Genomic DNA, 20,911 nt, shown 5'->3' with positions numbered 1-20,911 from the left:
TTGACACAGGCAATCTAACTCATCACCACCTAACACAGACTTCAGACATCCAACAATCCCACCTCACACGTGAGAAACACATAGAGACAGAAAGGCATTGGAAGATAACTTGGTGAAGAATCAAGCAGGGAAGAATCCTGAAAAAAAAAAAAACGATCCTAGAACCCAATCCAGCTGACTCAGGTCCTGGGAATCTTCCACCTCAATCCCATGTGACTGGTGCTGGCACAGGAACAGAATTTCAGACACCTCGGTTTGGGTCAGGTACACATACAGGCTGCTGTCTTCCACCTCAAGGCCTGAAATTGACACCACAAGCTGAGGGCACTTCTCCCACTCACCCCTCCTCCCCCTGCTGGAATGAGAAAGTAGCATCTACCTGTAGCTTCTCACCCCTCTTTTTACCATAAAGTTTAAGGTAGTGAGTACTCAAATGAAGCCCTTGGTATCTGGACTTCCCTGTCCTGGGGTTAAGGGTCCCAGGGCTTCTCTGAGGTAGTATTTGCATAGCAGGAGCTGTTTGCGTTGTCCTGGCACAGAGCTGAGATCAAGAGCCTGGACTCCCACTGATTATGATCCCTTTGTCCAGCATGGGTTTCTTTGCCTATTGCAAAAGAAAGAGCTGGAGGCAATGTCCTCTCCAGCTCTGGCATCCTGGGACTTCATGACCTTAAGTAGGCAGTTCCTCCCCTATTATCTGCTACAATGCCCAACACAGTGGCAGCAAATGGCTATTTACATACTTATAAGGATTAAAGTTACACAAAATGCCTCGCTGGTCACATTTCAAGTGCTGAGTAGCCACTTGGGGCTAGTGGCCACTGTAAGCATCGGTATAGAAATTGTCCCAGAAGACCTGGGTTCTGGGCAGCAAGAATCAAAGGGCCTTGTGGTTGAGAGGCTCCTGAAGAGGTCAAAGGACAACTTGGAAACACAGAAGAACATTGTTTTGTGGGCACGTTTCTGGTGTCAGAGTGTGAGATGGCAGGCATGAAGTCCCCGGGGCAAGCCCAGGTTTCCCGATAGCAGAGGGCTGGCCCCTGATACCATTTGCTCTGGGGGTGACCAGGGGAGCATATGGTCTCCTCTCCACAGCAAGTCCCCCAGGGGACTTATCATCCCTTCCTCTAGGATCTGTGTCATCAGTCACTCCACACGCACCTAGGTCCATAGCTTGTGCCAGGCCTTTGATCACCTCTTTGCCCAACAAAGCACTGGGCTACAGGCACCTGTGCACCTACTATCTGTGCCCAGTCAACCTCTCAGGACTGGGAGGAAGAGTTAAGGATTTAGTGAGTCACAATGTGCTTGAGTACTCATAAAATACCCGGGAATGTTCAGTTAGAGTCCAGTCTGCCTACGGGACATCCACCCCGCCACCATCACCATGTGGCTTTCCATAGAATGTGTGTGTCGTGGTGAGTGATGCCTGGAAGCATGGAAGCCTTAGAGATGCAACCCAACCTTTTCCAGGGGTCCAGGGATTTGAAGGTAAGTCAAAGCCCACACTTTGGGAGCAGCCGATCTCCATATTCCAGGATGAAGTGGGGACAAAGACCAGTCCTCTCCACCCCAGTCCCACGCCCTACCCTAGGCTACCAGGAAAGAGCTCACAAACAGCTGTGGGCCTCAATGGGAACCCGATCATCCCACACTAGGATGCCCAAGCAGGGATCTGGGGAGGGGCCTGAAGAGGCTCCGCCCTTTGCGTCATTGAGGCGGGGCATCACCCCCACCCCGAGCTCCAGGTAGCCACGGCCCCAGCTGCAGATGGCGGGCTACAGTCGCCCGGAGGCCGGGATGGGGCGGGCAGGGGGCGTTACTGCGGCCCGTGATGTCACTGTCACGGCGGACCCCGGCGATCCCCGGCCAGCTGGGTTGCGGGGCTACGCGCTGGCGATCGGAGCGGGCAGCTCGCTCATGAGTCATGGACTTCCCCTGGCCCCTCCTCGACCACTCCCACTGCCTCTCAGGTCCCACCCGTAGGGGCTAACGCGGGCGCGGCGGCTCCGAGGGGGTGGGGCTGCTGGGAATGGCTGTGTCCCCTTCAGCTTCAGTGCCGTGCTCGCCCTTTTACCTGAGGAGGCAGGCGCCTTGCCCGCAGTGCTCATGGGGCATGGAGGAGAAAGCGGCGGCCAGCGCCGGCTGCTGGGAGCCCGCAGGGGCCCCGAGGGCCGCCGTCCCGTGCTTTGGCGTCGCGGTGGATCAGGACGACATCCTCCCGGGTGCCCTACGCCTCATCCGGGAGCTGCGGCCGCACTGGAAGCCCGAGCAAGTTCGGACCAAGGTAGCCGAGCGGGCGCGAGGCCGGGGATGGGGCCCTGCCTGGGCTGCAAAGGGGCTGCGTGGACGCCCGTCAGTGCATCTTTCCGAGTGCGGGTCCCAGGGTTATCTGGCTGTTGCGCAGGAAAGATTTTGGACCGTGTTTTGTATATGTGTTTAGCTCTCCTCTTTTTATCCCTATGCAAAGCTGAACCCACACTTCCCTGAACCACTCGTCTGTTCCAAGGGTTCTCAAGCATGCAACCTGAGGTCCACCTGCCCACTGTCAGCATGCTCCGTGTACGGCCCCACCCCCTGTCGCTGAGAGCGTGTGCCCTAGTTGCCCAGAAGTGCGTACTCAACCGCTCTGAAACCCGAGGAGGCACGAACTTTTAAGGAAACCTCCCCCCACACCCTGTGCTGCTCCTTCACCCTAACGCGAGAGCCAAGCCCTCAGGGGTCTGAGCATTCCCTGTGGGCCCCAGGAACCAGCCCTGTGGAATTCGGAATTCCAACACCTTCACCATGGCCTCAGGCTAGTTCTGAGCAACTCCCCCCATCAGCTGATATATTCTGCCACATGCACTTGTGGGCACAGCTGCCCACTTTGGCCCCTCGCTTACTCCCCAGCTGTCCTGCATTCTCTTTAATGTTTACACCTATCCAGCCGCCCACAGCCTGGCAGCCTGTGCAGGAAGGTACAGAGGGGTAGATTCCATGTCACAGACCTGAGTGGGGAAGGTAGGGCTCAGAGGAGAATCTGGGCTGAGTGTGGTAGCGGTTTTTCAGACGACCCAGTCAGGAGCAAGGCAATCCTGAGATCAAATCCAGCTCTTACTCTCACAGCCCTGTTTCCTCACCTAGAATGGGTTCTGGTGGCCTCTGAAGTCCCATCCAGCTGTCACATGGTGCCCATAAAACTTAGCTCATGGTTCCTCCCTTTCACCGTGCCCAGAGAGTCTGTGTTCCCACTCCTGTGTCTCCTGTTTCTTCTGGTGTGGAATTCAGAGACTCAAGGACCTCTGGCCACCAGAGCTCTGGGATAAGTGCCAACTTCAGTACCCTCCTTGAGTACCCTCCTTGTCTCTCTGCCACTGGATGGAGCAAGAGAGATACAGCTGAGAGCCCTTCCCTGCCTTGGTGAGAAGGAGCTGGTCAGGATGTCTGTCTGGGCAGTTTCCAGACACTGGTCACATTCTCACCTGTGGTGGGTTCTTTCCCGGTCAGGATGGAGAAGGGAGGAGAGACAGAACCTCTCCCCACGGCCTCCTGTGGACATGCCCACTCTGCCAAATCCCATGCCCTGGAGGCAGACCTGGGCTGAGTGAGGGTGCCTGGGCTCAGGGTGGTTGCCACCTGCCTCCCCGATTGTGTTTTAGTTTGCTTCAAGGCAGAACATGGTGCTGGCTGGTGTGGGATTGTGCTCAGTATTCAAACGAGCACACTCTGCTTTGGTTGGAGCTCTGGGAAGAGATGAGAGGATTACACCCCACCCTCCTACCCATAGCTGCCCTCTCCCCATGTTAGCGCTTCAAAGATGGCATCACCAACAAGCTGGTGGCCTGCTATGTGGAGGAGGACATGCGGGACTGTGTGCTGGTCCGGGTGTATGGGGAGCGGACAGAGTTGCTGGTGGACCGGGAGAATGAGGTCAGGAACTTCCAGCTGCTGCGAGCACATGGCTGCGCCCCCAGACTCTACTGCACCTTTCAGAACGGGCTGTGCTATGAATACATGCAGGGTGTGGCCCTGGGACCGGAGCACATCAGAGAACCCCAGCTCTTCAGGTGAGTAGGGCGCAAGGCATCGTTTTCCCCAAGGCTATGGTTTTGAGGTTCTTTTCATTGTTGTTGTTTTGGTTTTTGCTTGTTTGTTTTTTGAGACAAGGTTTTTCTGTGTAGCTTTGGAGCCTGTACTGCAACTCACTCTGTAGACCAGGCTGGCCTCGCCTGCCTCTGCCTCCTGAGTGCTGGGATTAAAGGCGTGTGCCACCGCTGCCCGGCTTGTTTTGAGGCTCTTGGCTGGCTTCTTCAGTGTGCAGTGGGATTTGTGAAGAGGGGTCATAAGTCATATTTTCATATTGCTTTGAAACTATTTGTTAATGTGCTCTACTCAGAGGCAGTAACATTCTAGAAACTCACAGTGGTGTCCACTAGAAGGATGAGTTCCAGGGGAACAAAGTGGTCCCATAAATGTATCAAAGGTCAGGTTTTTGTTTTTTCCCTGTTTCTCAAACCTCTGCCCACCCTGTGACAGATGTGGAAACATCCAGAAGCTCTGGAAGTGAAATCTGAGCCAAAATCTGAGGCCACACAAAATGTCTACCCCCCATCTTTCTTTCTTTCTTCCTTCCTTCTCTTTTTTCTTTATCTTATTTTTTTATCTTTTTTTTTTTTTTTTTTTTTTTTTGGAGACAGAGTCTCTTGAGGTAGTACTGGCTGTCCTGGAATTTGATGTGTAATCCAGGCTGACTTCAGACTTAAGAGACCCACCTGCCTGTGCCTCCCAAGTGTTGGGATTAAAGGTGTGTGTCACCTTGTGCAACTTCCCTCCCATCTTCTGCATAGTGAAAAGTGTGAAGACAAACACCCCTATCCAGGGAGGACTTGACTTTAGCTAACTGGAGACATCCTCCCCCACACCCCTAAACTGAGGGCCCTTTGGTTTCCCTGACAGTGGAGACCCACGTTTAGAGTATGACTGAAGCCTCCATGCACAAGAACTGTTCCCAGTGAGTATCTGGATATGTAAGGCCTAGGAACTACATTTAACCTTCAACCCTCTGCATAGACTCCTGTGGGGCCAGAAAGGGGGAGAGCCAAACAGCTGCAGCACACCACCCTCTCTGCTCTGGTGGGGTGAGGAAGGGTGGTCAGGCATTACCCTCTTCCTCCCCATGGTGTCATGAGCTATGTGGATGGAGGCCACCAGACTATCACAGTGAGGCAAGGGGAAGCTGAGGTTGTTCCCGATGCTGGACGCAGCAGTGCAGGGTCTGCCCAGGAGCTTTGCTTGGCATCTGCGATGCCCAGTCCAAGAGGAAGGAGACTTTTCTTGCGTTCTGAGGGCGGTGACGCCCACCTAGGGGTAGGCCTAGCTCCTCAGTGCCTCCTCAGCTGCCCACCAGTCAACCCAAGTAAGTGCACTTGGCTGTGTGCATACAGGGCTGGCCCTCCACACTCTTCAGCGCTGCCTCTAAGACTGCTGGGGCCCCAGGACATTGTGTTTGAGTTGTGTGTTACAGCTGGTGTTGGCGGGTGTGGGTGTGTGTGAAGGGAGTGTCCACCTATGTGGAGGTCACTGGCATTCAAGCTGAGTGCACCCAACCCGGAGAGGTGAGGTCGAACAGAGTACAGGGGACCCTGCCCTGCTTTTCTCAGAGTCTCTCCCTTAGTCCTGTGCAAATAAGCTCACACAATGGCAGGTCCCCACCACTCCTGGTCTCTCTCCGCCCCTGTGAACCTCACTCATCCTCTTTCTGGAAACAATTACCGCTGTCAGGAAGATTGAAGGGGGATTTAGGTGCCATAATAAGACGTTGGTGTTGGGGGAGAGCCAGAAATTGGGGTGTGCATAGGAGGTTAGCCCTTTCCTTGGTGACTTTCCCAGGATGGAGCTTTTCCCGTCCTGTCACGCTGACAGGGTATCTGCAGGAACATGCCCCACCCCCACCCCCCACCTCATATCCCTTGAGCCCATCCCCGGCCTGGTCTGCTGAGGCTCTATGGCATGAAAATGCTGAGTGTTGAAGTTACTTCAATTGCTATTCACACAACAGCCTTTTTGACATTCAAGGAACCGCTCTGTTCAGAAGACACATGCTAGGCCTCAGGTCTGTGTCTTCCCCTTTCCCAGACCCTTGGTGGGCTCTCACCTAACCCAGGACCTCTGACCTCCGTGCACCTACCCAGCTGCTGATGTCCCTCCACCCTTGAGGAAGTGGGAGGCTTGGGGAGGAGCCTGAAATCGCCATTATCCTGATGGTGTATGGCTGGTCCCTTCCCAGGCCTGGCAAGGGGAGGAGTAGCCTTAGGACAGCTCCGTTACAAGGTTTCAAACAACCAGGGCCTTTGTTGTCCTTCCTAGTGATTATTATTCCAGCGACAGACAGAGGCAAGGGAAACTCAGAAGCTTGGATGGCGGAGGCTTGGCAGGCGGTTAGGGTTGGACTGCAGCAGGGAGGGCTTGCAGAGCCCAGCTGGGACCCCAGCCTCTGTGCTGACCTTGGCACTGGCCTTGGTGCTAGGCTCTTATCAGGGTCCTTCCCGCTCCAGTAGTCAAGTCCTCCACTCCCCCTCCCCACTCCCAGCGGACCTCCCTGCTACCCACCCCAATCTCCCCCAGGACCTTGAATAATGTCTGTAGGAGAACTTAAGATAGAAGGCTGCCTTGTTTTGCGTCCTTGGTATCTGCTCACCAGCATCAATGCCTTGTGGTGTCAGACAGGGCTGCCCTGGGCCAGCCTCCCCAGCTTGGCCAGACTGATAAAAAGCTAACATCTCCTCCTGGCCTGGCATCAACACCACTTCATGGAAAGGGACCTGCTGCTACCTCTCCAGAGAGGATGGGGCAAAGTCTGGGCATGGAGTATTGCCCCTCTGTCTGTTTGCCCCTGTGTTTTCAGGGGCGGTGATGGGAAGGCTGGGGAAGGCCAAGCTCCTGGGGGGAAGGGGGGTGGATGGTCCTCTGCTTTTCACTGGCCCAGCTCCGAGACTAGAAAAGGAGTAATGGCTGAAGGTCTTACTGCATTTTCCTGCCTTCTGCTGAGACCTTGTTTGGGAGACCAAAGGTTCCTGGGACCTGTCAAGATCCTACACTTGGTCCTCTGGCAAATACCCAGAAGAACCTTCCAAACTCTTTGTGGTCAGGAGGGGCTGGGCAGGAGGGCAAGCCCAGTACTGACACTCTATTCCTTCCGTCTTTGTTGTAGGTTAATTGCCTTAGAAATGGCAAAGATCCACACCATTCACACCAATGGCAACCTGCCGAAGCCCACCCTGTGGCATAAGATGCACCGTTATTTCACGCTGGTGAAGGATGAGATCAATCCCAGGTACAGACATCTAAGAGGCTCAAGGCTGCCCATGACTCTGCCCTGCCCCCCACTTTTGGCTCCAGGCAACTCTTAGAGGAGGTTCAGGGATGCAGGATGCAGGAGGAGTTTCTCCTGGGCACCTTCTGCCCTGAGCCACAGTCCTGGCAGAGGGAGGCCATTGGCTGCATCTCAGCAACGTGCATCATCCGTTTTGTACACCAGACCTTACTTCTCTTTGAGTTTTCTTACAGTGTCAGGGAGGAGGACCAGGGACAACTCCATTTTTCTTAGCAGAGACTAGGGTTGCAAGAGGAAACCCTGCTCCCCTGTCAGGCTGTGGGTATGAGGCTTCAGTTTCCCAACCCAGGTTTAACTATGCATGAACTGTTGTCTGTCTTTGGAACCATGGGAGGGCGGAGCCTCTGAGGACCTGAGGTGCTGAGCTCAGTGGGTCATAGACTAGCCCTGCAAGCCCTTGGAATGCCACGGTTTCCTGCTGATTGCCTGGACTCCTCTTAAGCCTCTGAAACCTTTGAGAGTCATGTCCCCTATTGAGTTCCTCTCATATCCACTGCTCTGTGAAGTGTTCTTTCCGGGGACAGATGTCCCCCAAACTTCCCCTTTACTTGCTGACCTGCAGGTACCCAACTCCTGACACACCTTGGAGGTTAAAGCATGGAAAGGAGTCAGCAACATGGCCCCTTGACCTTCCATACATCCTGTGGAGATTAAACATCAACTTTTTTTTGAAACGGTGTTGCCCCTCTGGCTTGGAACTCACTATGTAGATGGAGCTGGCTTTGAACTCACAGAGATCAGCCTGCCTCAGGTTTTCAAGAGCTGGGATTAGCGGTGTGTGTTATCATACCCAGCAAGCATTGCCTTTTAAAATGTATCTGAATGTGTTTGATTGACATATAATTATGCATACAGCATGTGATGGTGTGATCAGGGCAACACATGTCTTCACTTCAAATGGTTATCATTTCTTTGTGCTGGACATTCAGAGTCCTCGCTTCTCGAAATTTTGAAATACACAATTAATTTGAACACTCCTTCTGCTGAAGTGTCACAGGAGTAGAGTGACAAGAGGGAGGTCTGAGAGAAACAAGTCTCATCGCTCCTCTTCCATGGTGGTCATTAACCCAGTGTCCCTTGCACACACCCAGTGATTGTGCTATGAGTGCCAGATGGCCCTAGCTTGCCCTCTGTCTGACTATGTTCAGATCCTGGGACAAGAACTATCATGTCCCTGAAGACCAGAGTGCGACATGTCACCTCAGCCAGCACCACTGTTTGACAGGTGGAGATGGGACTTGCTGTTTCTAGGTGCAAGCCTGGTGCTCATACCTGGATGGACACTGCAGTGTCTGTTGACTGCTGTCCCTGTGTGGCAGTGGTGAATGGTCTTGCCCAGAAAAGAGAGGTCCTTGGCAAAGAGCTGGCCAGCTTCCTTTGTTTTTGTCATGCCTTTGGCCTCCGGGGAATCCAGATTTAGCTTCTTTGAACCTCTCTAAGGAATCGACCCCTTACCCTTTAGAGCGTCCCACAGCAGGACTGTGTGGAACAGTCACTGAAACTAGATGGTACATCTTGGACTCCAGGTATTACCTCGTGGCCCTGGCTTATTCAGTCCTTCATTTCACAAACATTGGCTGGGATCTAAAGGTAGAAAAGTGAAGGTGTTGTGGCACAGGCCCTGCCTGTAAGGAGTTTAGGAACCATCTGGGTAAACAGAGCATGCCTTACCCAGAAGGCAGGGAGTGAAATGCATAATCAGGGGTAGGAAGGGACAGCAAAAGCCTTCTTGGCAGAGGCGGCAGGGCAAGATGAGCGGGGCTGCTCCAGCTCAGGAGGCACTCAGGGGGGTGGGGTCTCTTGAAGGTTGCCTAGTGGGTGAATGAGGCTGGAGCAGATGTTCAGGAGGCTGTGGGTATGGAGAATAGGAGTCAGAGGAAAGGGGGTTGGGTACCAGGCTAAGGAGCTGGGATTGATAGGAACAAGCATCAGGAAGTCGTGAAAGTGTGTTTGGTTTTTGTTTGTTTGAGACAGGGTCTCACTCTGTAGCCCAAGCCAACATGTCTTGAACTCATGGTCTCACTGCCCCAGTCTCCCAAGTACAATGTGTGCCCCATGCCCACGATTATGAAGGTATCTGAGCCGGAACTGTGGTTTACGAAGGGACCCATTGGGCATAAGCACAGCTCTGGTGAGGGGCTGGTTGTGCACGTGAGGTAGGGAGATAAGTGGGGGCCGGTTCTAGGCCTGGAAGACCTAAGTCAGGAGAACCAGGTCCCCCATAGAGCACTCACTGACGGCGCTTTGCCAGTCCAGGCCAGGGAGAGCTTCTACTCGGCCAGGACTGCATGTAGGTGGCCTCCCAGAAGCACAGAACACATCGGGGACAGCATTGCTTGGGGCAGCCTGGTGGGTAGGTGGCAATGGAGGACAGACACTATGTCAGAGACTGTAGAAAGCTATTTGGTGGCACTGGTGGCTTTTTGGCCCTGGGCGGGGCAGTATGGACATCATGAGGGGGTACCGATGGGCGGACGGAGAAAAGGGCAAATGTAGAAAGGCAAGAGACTGGAACAGCAGAGCTGGTCCCTTAGAAAACAACGTTTGCTCCTCCAATGGGAACTGGATGAGATGGCCAGGCAGCAGCCCCTCCCCCAGCAGGAGTCCCAGGCCTCTTAGAGACCCCAGCCCTCATCCCTTCTGCTGTTTCCGGGGTGAGGATGCTTCTGGGTGGCAGCGATGGCTGCCCTACCACCAACCCTACGGAGGTGGAGGGATTTGGGGCTGGCAGGATGGAAGGCAACAAAGCTGGCAGAGGTCCACATGTTCAGGGAGGGACATGGCAGTGAGAGGGGGCCCTGGAGATAGGCCCGGATTGTTCTCATAGGAAGTATTGCAGTGGCCTTGGCGTGGCAGGGTAGGGTCAGATTGAGGCCAGCATCCGGCTGTTACAGGCATGATTTTCAGACTGAGACTTGGGCAAACCAAAGGAATCCTCCTCGGTCTTTACCTTGAGATAGCCTCAGAGGAAAAGAGGAATTCCAAAGTAGTTTCAGGGAGGGGCATTCGAATGACTGATGATGGAGCTTGGCCTGCCCCTCTCTCTGAGGGCTGCCTGCCTCAGAGACAGAGGGGACAGACCAAGGGTGCAGAGACCCGTGGTAAGGACACACAGTAGGTAGGCTGAAAACCCAGTTGGACTGAGGTGTTGGGTTCGATGTACACATGCTATGAGTCATCTAGGATGAGGCTTTTCCCCTTTCTGGAACCTGCATTTCCCAGTCTGTAGGATGGAAGGCCCAAGACCCCTCTAGCCTTGGCATTCCTTTCCAACAGGGGACATTGGGGACATCTTAGACAGTTCTGTCCATCTCATTGTCATCTTCCTCTGTGAGCTTTACTGTCCTGGGCAGAGAAACAGGAGTGGAGACCAGCCCAGCCCCCCCTTCCCAGGGGTAGTTCTGAATTTTGAAAGACTATGCTGTTTGGCTTTTCCATTGTACACAGACTGTGTAACTGAAGGGTCAAAGTTAACAGAGCACCTGAGTACGGCGTGTCCTTACCCAACTTCTGCATTGATTGACTCATGATAGGTCATTCCCCGGCCTAGCATTCTTGGCAGACAACGCTACTTCGGTGTGACACGGAGCGGGGGGGGGGGGGGTGAGGGGGTGGCCTTGTGCAGTTTTTGTTCCGCCTTCAAGCTAGTCTAGCAGATACCAGGGACAGGAAGATCTCAGAACTCAAGGTTACAGGAATTAGTTGCTGGGAGTGGCAAAACAGGTCTCTCACTCGGGGTGTGTTGGGGTGCTGTTGTTTCTCTGACATCGCACAGAAGGTAGCTTGCCTTGTTACAGCCCTGTGACATGGCTGATTTGACCATAGTCTCTGACCTCAGCACTTGTCACCTCTCCTGTCTTCTCCTGGGTCCCCATCCTCACCCTGTTCATTTCACAGAGTAGCAGGGATGCCATTTAGTGACTGACTTGTTTGTTTGTTTAAGACAAAGTTTCTCTGTGTATCCCTGCGTGTCCTGGAACTTGCTCTGTAGACCAGGCTAGTCTCGAACGCACAAAGATCCACCAGAGTGCTGAGATTAAATTTGTGCACCACCACTGCCCTGCTTATTTAGTGACTTTTATGTTCTGCCAGCTACTTTTTTTTATTATGTATACAGTGTTCTGTCTGCATGTCTGCCTGCAGGCCAGAAAAAGGCATCAGATCTCATTATAGATGGTTGTGAGCCACCATGTGGTTGCTGGGAATTGAACTCAGGACCCCAGGAAGAGCAGTCAATGCTCTTAACCTCTGAGCCATCTCTCCAGCCCCCTGGCTGCTACTTTTATGACCAGGTTTTAACCTTCTCAATGTAACCCTGGGAGCCAGAAGGACAGGACAAGCTCTTGTGGAGGCTCTGCTGGGCTGACCCGTTCTCCTAGATGAGGTCTTCCAGGCCTAGAACTGCCCCCAGCTCTCCCTACTTCACGTGCACGACCATCCCCTCACAGCCAATGAATGGTTGGACTGGAGTGTAGGGCTTGCCTGTCAAAGTCAACCCTCTCCCAACCTGCCACTGACGTTTTCCTTTCTTGCCACTGTCTAGCCTTTCTGCAGATGTCCCTAAGGTGGAGGTGTTGGAACAGGAGCTGGCCTGGCTCAAGGAACACCTATCCCAGCTAGAGTCCCCTGTGGTGTTCTGTCACAATGATCTGCTCTGCAAGAATATCATCTATGACAGCACCAAAGGTACAGCCCCTCAAGCCCCTCTGATGTGAGGACACGGGCCATCTGGCTGGCCTGCTAAAGGACTCCAAGGTCAGGGACTTTGCTTTATCGCGGAGAACGCTGCTTATGCCTTACGGTGATCTTAACTTGTGAGAATGAAGAGGAAAGGGGAACAGGAAAGTACCACCTAGAAAAACGTATTGCAAGAGGGAACTCAATCATAGATGGGAAGGCCTTCTCCGTCAGGACATCCAGGTCATGTGTCCTGATGACTTTATGAGCTTCTGAGGACACCATGGCCTCCTCAGCCTTGAGAGGGCAGGAGAATGGGGAAGTGAAGTGGGGGGGGATTATTTGCTTCTTACTATTCCTGAGAATGCAGTTCCCCTGGGAATACAGGAGTCCCTCGTTACACACCCAAGATCGGTTGTGGGACATCTGAGAGTGGCAACAAGTCTCCAGTAAGACAGCAGAGTGGGGCTTTGCAGCCAGAGTGCTTGGTTACCATGTGTGAGACCCAGAGTCCTGTCCCCAGCACCCTGAAAGCAAGTGAAAGCAAATGTCCAATACACTGGAAATGTGAGCTAAATGGGTGGTAAGCAATGCTGTCTTAGGGATGACAAAAGGGAGAAGTCTGTACATGTCTAGTACACAAGAAATTTTAAATTAGTACTTTATGTGTATGTAGCCTGTACTTTTTTGTTTGTTTGTTTGTTTGTTTTTCGAGACAGAGTTTCTCTGTGAAACAGTCCTGACTATTCTGGAACTCACTCTGTAAACCAGGCTGGCCTCGAACTCACAGAGATCTGCCTGTCTCTGCCTCCCGAGTGCTGAGATTAAAGGCGTGCACCACCACTGCCACCCAGTTAGTCTGTACTCTTAACCACTGGGCCTTATCTCCATTCCTCGGATCAAATTTTAACGATTTTCAGTATACGTTAGTTGAGCCCATGGCTGTGGGACCCAGAGGCATGGTATTGCTTTCTTATCCTTACCTATGCTGTGGACAGACAGATGCCTTTAGAGAGGGAACCTGAGGACCAGCTAGAGGGGGCTGGAGCTATGAGAAAGGCAGGGAGCAGTTTAGAAGGCTGTGGCAGAGATCAGGGAGGGCCACAGGGTGTGTGTGGAAGTCTAGAAGTCTGACACGCCCCATGTCCAGATCTGGAACCAGCTTTCATCGTTTCTTCTTCTCACAGGCCATGTGCGGTTCATCGACTATGAATACGCAGGTTACAACTACCAGGCTTTCGACATTGGCAACCATTTCAATGAGTTTGCAGGTAGGGGCTTGACTCTGACCTCAGTGGCCTCCTTACGATGGGGTGGCAAATCTATGGGAAGGACTTGGGTCGTGATGGGTGGGAGGTGTACACAGCCTGCTTTTAAAGAGCAACCTATCTCACAGAAAGGAACTCCTCTCCAGAGCTGACCTCTGCTAGCCTGTGTGACAGGCAGTTTGGTACAAATGAAGAAAACTCATTTACTGTAGGGCCCCAGGGGCTACTCAGCCTGGCACGAGAATTAAGGAGGACCCCCTTCCAAGCTGGACTCAGTTCAGTTGTGCAGTTCTGTAATCTCAGCTACTTGGGGGTCTGAGGCAGGAGGATCCCAGTTCAAAGCCTTTCTGGGCTACAGTATATGTTCAAGGCTAATTTGGCCAACTTAGTAAGACCCCGTCTTAGAATTAAAGATAGTTAATTTAAGATATCTCAGTGGTAGACCACTTGCCTAGCGTGTACAGGGCCCTGAATTCAATACCTAGTACCAAAAAGAAAAAAGAAGGAAGAAAATACTCCATCCTCAGGATAGGCACAGCCCCCACCAGCTGTGGAGTCATCCCTTGGCCGTTCCCCTAACTAGCCCAGTCCAGATTGAAGAATCACATCTGTTTTGGAGCCTCAGAGGATCAGGTCTGTGCAGTCGCTTGCACCCAGGAGCCCAGCTCTTTAGGGCAATCAGAGGGAGGGGTTGGGCGTCAGCTGGCCCGTGATGAGCTGAAGCAAGCTTGGCCTGCAGGGCACATGTCTGGCAGGGCTGCTGGGAGGCCTTCCCAGAGGTGTTAAGTCCTTATCCACAGAGCACAGTTGAGTTGGAGCTTCTCCAAAGGGGTGGCTGTAGCCTTTAGGAGCTGGCAGGCAGCCTCTGGGCAGTAGGAAGATACAGGTCCAACCCAATGCCACCTCTAACTGGCTGCGTGCCCTGGGCCTTTTCATGTGCAAGGGAGAGTCTTTACTGCCCACATGCTTAGAACTGGGAAACTGTTTCTCTGGGGCTATCAGGGACGCATGGGAAGGGTGTGAGAAGGGCAAGGAGAAACCCTGGAGATGCGTGCGGCCCAGCTCTGCTCCCCCTTAACTAAACTGCTTATAATTCCTGGCCTACCCTGTGCCAAGCACACACCTGGAGGATCTGGGAAGCGACTTGAAAACACTTAGAACAGGGAAGGGTCAGTCATGGGGGGTCAGTGGAGGCGGGGCACTCCCTGGGAAATGCCAGTTCCAGCAGTGACATTTAAAACTGGTAGCTAAGCCCACCTCCGTGTCTGGAATGTGAAGGAATTAGGGCCCTGAAATGGGAGGGCTGTTCTGAGGTCAAGTGGTGCCAAGTCTGAGACCTTCTGCGAGGCATCCCTTCACAGAGTGGCAGGCGCTGCCCTCAGAGGCACTGCCTTGGGATTCCTTCCACTTGCAGGGCAGTACCTAGCACTTGGCCAGTCAGCCTCTCTCCTCAGCCCCAGGCAAGTGGTACCCGGCTGGGCAGAGGAGACCCCCTCCACCGACAGGGCTCCTCCTCAGGTCAGCCAGCAGCTCCAGGTGGGAGACTCCTGGGCTCAAACCTGCGAGGAGCTTTTCCAGCAACTTCTGTCTCACAGGCGTGAATGAGGTTGACTACTGCCGGTACCCAGCTCGGGAGATCCAGCTGCAGTGGCTGCGCTATTATCTTGAGGCACAAAAGGGAGCAGCTGCGACCCCCAGAGAGGTGGAGCGGCTTTACGCACAAGTCAACAAATTTGCTTTGGTGAGTGCCTGGACCCGCCAGTTTCTCACCCACAGCCCAGGGTCGGCTGTGCTTAGTGGGGGCTTCTGTTGCTGGCATGAAACATGATGACCAGAAGCAACTTGGGTAGGAAAGGGTTTATTTTGCCTTACAGCTTAAGTCTATCATGTAGGGAACCCGGAGGCAGAAAATGTGGAGGCTAGGAGGGGTGCTGCTTACTGGTTTGTTCCCCATGGCTTGCTCAGCCTGTTTTCTCATGCCATGCAAGACCACCAGCCTAAGGAGTAGCACCGCCCACAGTGGACTGGGCCCTCCCAAATCTGTCACGAAAATGCCCTACAGGCCAGTCCAGTGGGGTTATCTTCTCAATTTGGATTCCCTCTTCTGAAATGATTTGAGCTTGTATCAATTTGACACAGTCCAGTTGTGGACTGCACCCCACCAAGAAAGGGTCTGAAAACAGCCATTTTAGGTGTTCCCTTAATGTTCCTGCCACCCACCTCACTAGAATAGTTCCAAGAAACACCTCAGCTTCCCGGCTCAGCAAACAGTTTGGATGGGTGCTTCTCTCTGCTAGCTAACCTTAACGTTTCATGCTACACTAAGACCCTTCTTGTAACCACCACCACGACCTAGCTTACAACTTATCAGCCTTGCCTCCCAGGCTCCCCCCACCACTGGTGTGTGTCGAGGTGACTAGGTAACACACGGGGAGACAAGCCAGCTCTAGGTTTCACAATTCATAACAGAGCTTAGAAAATCTGTCTTTTCTGCGACTGGTTGCCTGTCCTGGTCCATGCTGGCCCAAACCTGACCCCTTTCCTCCCTTGTTGCACCTTAAGAGCAAATCTTCCCTTGCTCAACTTTTCAGCAAATTAACCAACCCCATTCTTGTTGGCTCGCCTACATCCCTTCTAAGCCATGGAAAGGGAAGTGGAGGGAGCCCTCCTTAGCAACTGTGTGACCAAGGCTTGGGGTGTGTGGGAAAAGCTCTAAGGGTATGCCCCCATGCCTAGGAAGGTGATGGTGTTGTAGCTTTCAGGGGTAACTGGGAATCATGGCTTTCTGGCTCTTAGAGCTTGGGGTGGAGAGAGGCAGTCTGGGGAACCTTGGAGTCTTTGGAGCCCCCTTCTGCTCACCTGGATGCTGAGCTCTGGCTAGAACTGGCTCTGCTTGCCTTTTACAGGTGGGTAGTGAGTCACCAAGTGCTATCCAGTGGCCTGGCCTCCACTTTTCCCCACACTGGTCTATGTTTAGCTCTGCCCAAGGTGGCTGTGTCACTCTTGCTCTTGAGGGCTATGACAAGTGTGGCCTTGTAGGGCTGACTCTCTGGCCTGTTTGCAGGCATCCCATTTCTTCTGGGCACTCTGGGCACTCATACAGAACCAATACTCCACCATCAGTTTCGACTTCCTCAGGTGAGTATGGGGAGATGTGTGCGGGAAGATGCGTGTGGGGAAAAGGGAGAGCCGTGACTACCACGTGACCAAGCTAGTCAAAACAGAATGCCAGAGTCCTTCCAGTGCACAGCTGACCCAACCCCAGCTTCACAGCGAGCCCCACCAAGCCTAGTGAAAGTGATCCCATCGCCCACTAAGGCTCCTATACAGTCCTACCCAGCACCAGGCCCACTCTGCTGGTGCCATCTTAGCCAGAGCCTGGAACAAGTAAAGACAGGCCTGAGAGTCGGTGTCAAAGGATGGAAGGTCACTGAGATGGCTTAGTGGGTAAAGGCACTTGTGGCCCAGTCTGGTGACCTGAGTTTGACCCCCAGAACCTGTGGGAGGAAAGAACCAAATCCTGAAAGTTGCCCTCTGACCTCTGACCTCCACATGCACTAAGGAGGAGCTACAGAGTGCAGATGACTTGGGAGACTTAGATCTACCCATACTGCCGCCCGGGGACCATGACCCCTCATATCTACCTCTTGCTTAGGCATGGGGGCCATATCCAAACTCTTACTGTGACAGCTTGGGGGCCCATTTAGTGAGGTCCCTTTGTCCTTGCAGGCGGGGGATCAATTCCTCCATTCTGTCTCCATCCACTCTCAGCCGTAGCACCGTGCAGGCTCAGATACTGGGGCACACATCAGAGTATGGTGCAAAACTAACAAAGACAGAAAATCAAGAGCGTTTGCAAGGAAACTAGAACCCTGTACGGTGCTGGGACTGTAAGCTGGCCCAGCCATTCTGCGAAAGAATGTTTCTTCAAACACTGAAAAATAGAACACCTGTACGATCCAGCAACCCTCCTCCTGGTGCATGTCCCAAACAGCAGAAGAGTGGGCTCTCAGTAGTGGCTGCACACCCGTGTTTGTTTTAGAACACTGGCCCTCACCAAGTGTCATCGCCTGATGAATGAATGACACAGAACACTCTGGCTTTGAAAGGAAGGGCGTCTGGTCACGTGCCATGCAGATGAGCCTTGAGGACATTTTGTTAAGTGGAGTAAGACAGACGCCTTAGGACTATGAGAGGTGATAGAGTCATGTGCACAGGAACAGAGCAGAACGGTCACCGGGCTGGGACCAGGCAGTGACGAGAGTTAACAGTTGTAGCTTCGAAAGACTAAAACGTTCTGGAGGCCCACTGTGAAGCAATAGCTATATCGGCAAATAATAATAAAAACAAAACACCAAACACATCTTTGGGAGGGTTGCTCCAGTCTGGCTGAAGAACATGAAACGGCAGTGAAGGCATTCTAGAGTTGACTTGCCCCTAGCAGGGACCGTGATCGTGCATGTCTTTAATTTCAGCCCTTAGGAGGCAGAAGCAGGCAGATCTCCTGTGAGTTAGAGGCCAACCTGATCTATAGAATTTGTTCCAGGACAGCCAGGGCTACACAAAGAAACCCTCTCAAAAACAAACAAACAAAGAGTTGAGGTGCCCAGCCCTAGCCAGACTTGAGCTGGGAGGCGGAGTCTTCAGGGGCTGCCAGTCTCCATGCTCATCTGCTTCCTTGCCCTGTCCCTGGCAGGTATGCCGTGATCCGATTCAACCAGTACTTTAAGGTGAAGCCTCAGGTGTTGGCCTTGGAGATGCCAAAGTGACCAGCCTCCTGCTCCTTCGCATCCTTCTGCCGGACCTGCTCCCCGGGGCTCCCTTCTGTCTTGGGGTTGGCGCCCTTGGGGAAGGAAGGTGGGCAGCCATGGTGAAGGCCTCCAGGGGATGCCAATGAAGACTTCATTTTCCTGCTTGGAGGGGCTGGAGCCTAGTGTTGGAGGGGGTCCCCTTCACCCTGCCAGGCTTGGAGAGGAAGTGCCTGCAGCTAGCATGGGGCCTAGACTTCCACCCTGTAAGAGCACACCATTGCCAGCCCAGGCCCGCTGGAGCTTGCGCTGCCTCAGTTTGTCCTTGACCCTTCCTAATAGGCGAGGGGAAGGGCTCATTTCTACCTCTGGTGCCCCAGCCTCCAGCTCAGCCACATCTGCCTCAGGTGAGAGGTGTTGAGCCCCAAGTCAGCAGGAAGCAAACTCTACTGTCACCTTGGAGGCAGAACTCCCTGCTAGGCACAGCAGCGCTAACTTCTCCAAGCCAGATGCCCTCCAGTCACTCCTTCCCCAGCTCCCGGGGTGCTTTGGCCTCTGCAGAGGGAACAGCAGACCTGGAGTAGATGTGACCTCGGGCCAGGCTGCAGGTACCAGAACGAGCAGCAGCCTTCACCTCTCTCCCCTCCATGGATCTGTCCCACTGTCTTCTATTGTGAACACAACCAAGGTCTTCCCGCGTGGGAATCAGCAGTGGAAGCACGGTTGCCTGGGCATGGCCAGATATTGAAAGTGTTACCAGCGCAGTCTCCACCTCCCAGTCCTAGGGGGCAGCTGTAGGCCCCACTGTGATTCATTTGTAAATTATCATGTTTTTCTGCATTAAAATGTTTGTTTCTGGAACGCTGTCTCCAGAAGGACAATGGCTTGGAGTGTGACCATTGTACACATGGAGCTGGGTGAGCCTCAACCTCCCTTCCGCTGCGCCTGTGGGGTTTGCTCTTGCTTGGGTTACATCTTTGGTGCCATCCGTGCCTGGCACCCTGTAGACCTGGGCAAGGCTCTCCCCCACAGCCTCCCCACTTGCACCACCCTGAAGCTGCCTCTGCAGTTCACTGATTACAGGGGAGCCATGGATGCAGACGACAAGAATTGGGGCAGTCAAGGGGAGGGCCTGCAGAAAACAGAACAGAAAGAACACTCTGGCCTCCCTCCACAGTCCTCTTTGGCCCTCATCTACTGGGGTGGGAGAGAGCTACTCTGACAGCAGGCACGACAGTTTTTGTAACCAGCCTCCTCAGGAGGCCAGAGCAGAAACTCAAGTGAGAAAACCCCAACCATCTTGACTGGTAGCAACTGGCTGGGGCAGAGGTAGGTAAGAATCTGGTTGTCTGACATTTGCCTGCAAATGTACCAGGCGTCATGGCAACAGCTTTCATGGACACTGCCGGCTAGGGCCTTCAAGGTCACACGGTCCTGTGGAGGCAGGCCTCCAGAGTGGATGACGGAAGACCTGGGGGGAAAGATGTGCCCAGGTATACAGATGGTGTCAGAGCTGGGAAGGAAGGGACCCTGAGGTCACCTGTAGATGCTGGTGGCCATGGACAAAATTACATAGCAATGCCCGCAGTCTGGTTAGAACAGTTAGTCCTGCGCAGGTGACTTCATAGGCAGCTGGTCTCCTAGGGCTTTGAGTTAGCACCCTGTAGACAAGGGCACAGCATTGAGTATGGCTGGGGCGGGCAAGCAGTCGGGCTGGAGGAGAGAGAGGGCCTGCACCCCCCACACACAATGCCTGAGTCCTATTTCCCTCCTGTCACCCTAGGCAGTAGATCCAGGTCAAGGTCAACTCCCCAGGGCTGACCTTTGGCCTGTGGAGAGGTGGGCAGGGGCCAGGTGAGCTTGTGGCTAGCTTTCCTGGTAGTGACCAGAACACATTGTCCCTGTTTCTGCCCACCTGACCACGCCCTGTTTCTCCCGGGAAGAGGTGAGGTTCCAGTTAGCCAGAGGATTGTGTGTGTGTGTGTGTGTGTGTGTCACAGCAGCTAGATGAGGACTGTGGATATGGGCAGTGAGGGCCCAAGCCCTCCAGGCTTCAGGAGATCATCACAGGGTGACAAGGGGGAAATTCAGGACTGAAAAGACTTCCAGGGAGATTACAAGATGTAGTTTTGACCAAGGTGGGAGTTTGGGGTGAAGTTAGGAGCTTTGAGATGAGCAGCTCCCCCTAGTGGCCACTTAACTGAGCCAGGCAGCAGCCAGATAAAGTTTCCAGAACCCTAGTCTGGTCTTGTTGGCCCCTCTCTCAAAGCTGGCCAGGGCGCCAGGGTGTGAGGACAGCAAGGAAAGGCAGTCAGAGCTCTGAAGGGCAGGGCTGGGAATGACGGCACTCCCTGACCCACTGCCTGTGGCATGTGGTCTCAACCCTGCCATACCTACCGACGTAAAACTAAGAAACGCGCCCCTCCCCTCAGTGTCAAGTCCGAACCATTAGTTTCTGGGTTCCAAAGCTCCTACGATTTCTGAATGTCTTTGCTGAAGAGCTTGTGCATGCGCAAGTGCGTGCGCACATGCGTGTGTGTGTGTGTGTGTGCGCGCGCGCGTACATGTAGCCTCACAATACACAGCATCCCCCTTTGCCACCCAGAAACCGACACTATCCTTTCCCTCTTGCCCCCTTTCCAGACTGGATGATCCTGGCCCCCTTGAACCTTTCCTCTAAGAATACCTACAAGCATCCTTCTATCCTCACAGGCTGACTCTGGGCCCTCCCAGAGGAGAGCGGCTCTTTCTAAAGAGGGGGTCTGAGCTAGGCTGATACACTTGGGACCAAGCCTGTGTGGGACATGCACTGCCCTTGAGGAGGGAACCCTGTTAATCTGGCC

The 20,911-nt window shown here is 53.5% G+C and overlaps 1 protein-coding gene across 3 annotated transcripts; it reads left to right on the top strand.

Annotated features, from left to right (window-relative positions):
- The first annotated feature begins 1,748 nt into the window (after window positions 1-1,748).
- On the top strand, window positions 1,749-18,929 carry Etnk2 (ethanolamine kinase 2). Of its 3 annotated transcripts, XM_005073362.4 has the most exons (8): window positions 1,749-2,287; window positions 3,790-4,049; window positions 7,193-7,315; window positions 11,919-12,061; window positions 13,240-13,323; window positions 14,916-15,061; window positions 16,385-16,458; window positions 18,017-18,929. In XM_005073362.4, exons 1-8 carry the CDS (start codon window positions 2,033-2,035, stop codon window positions 18,087-18,089), a joined length of 1,158 nt encoding a protein of 385 aa, XP_005073419.1. In that variant the 5' UTR covers window positions 1,749-2,032; the 3' UTR covers window positions 18,090-18,929. The 3 variants fall into 3 exon arrangements, with proteins under 3 accessions (XP_005073419.1, XP_040593171.1, XP_040593172.1); XM_040737237.1 differs by lacking the exons at window positions 1,749-2,287; window positions 3,790-4,049 and adding an exon at window positions 6,772-6,862; XM_040737238.1 differs by lacking the exons at window positions 1,749-2,287; window positions 3,790-4,049 and adding an exon at window positions 6,817-6,836.
- The last annotated feature ends 1,982 nt before the right edge of the window (window positions 18,930-20,911 follow it).

The sequence above is a fragment of the Mesocricetus auratus genome, unplaced genomic scaffold (genome assembly GCF_017639785.1).
Source record: "Mesocricetus auratus isolate SY011 unplaced genomic scaffold, BCM_Maur_2.0 Super-Scaffold_100676, whole genome shotgun sequence".
Lineage (NCBI taxonomy): Eukaryota > Metazoa > Chordata > Mammalia > Rodentia > Cricetidae > Mesocricetus > Mesocricetus auratus.
The sequence above is the reverse complement of the archived record's forward strand: the minus strand, read 5'-3'. Positions and strand labels throughout refer to the sequence as shown.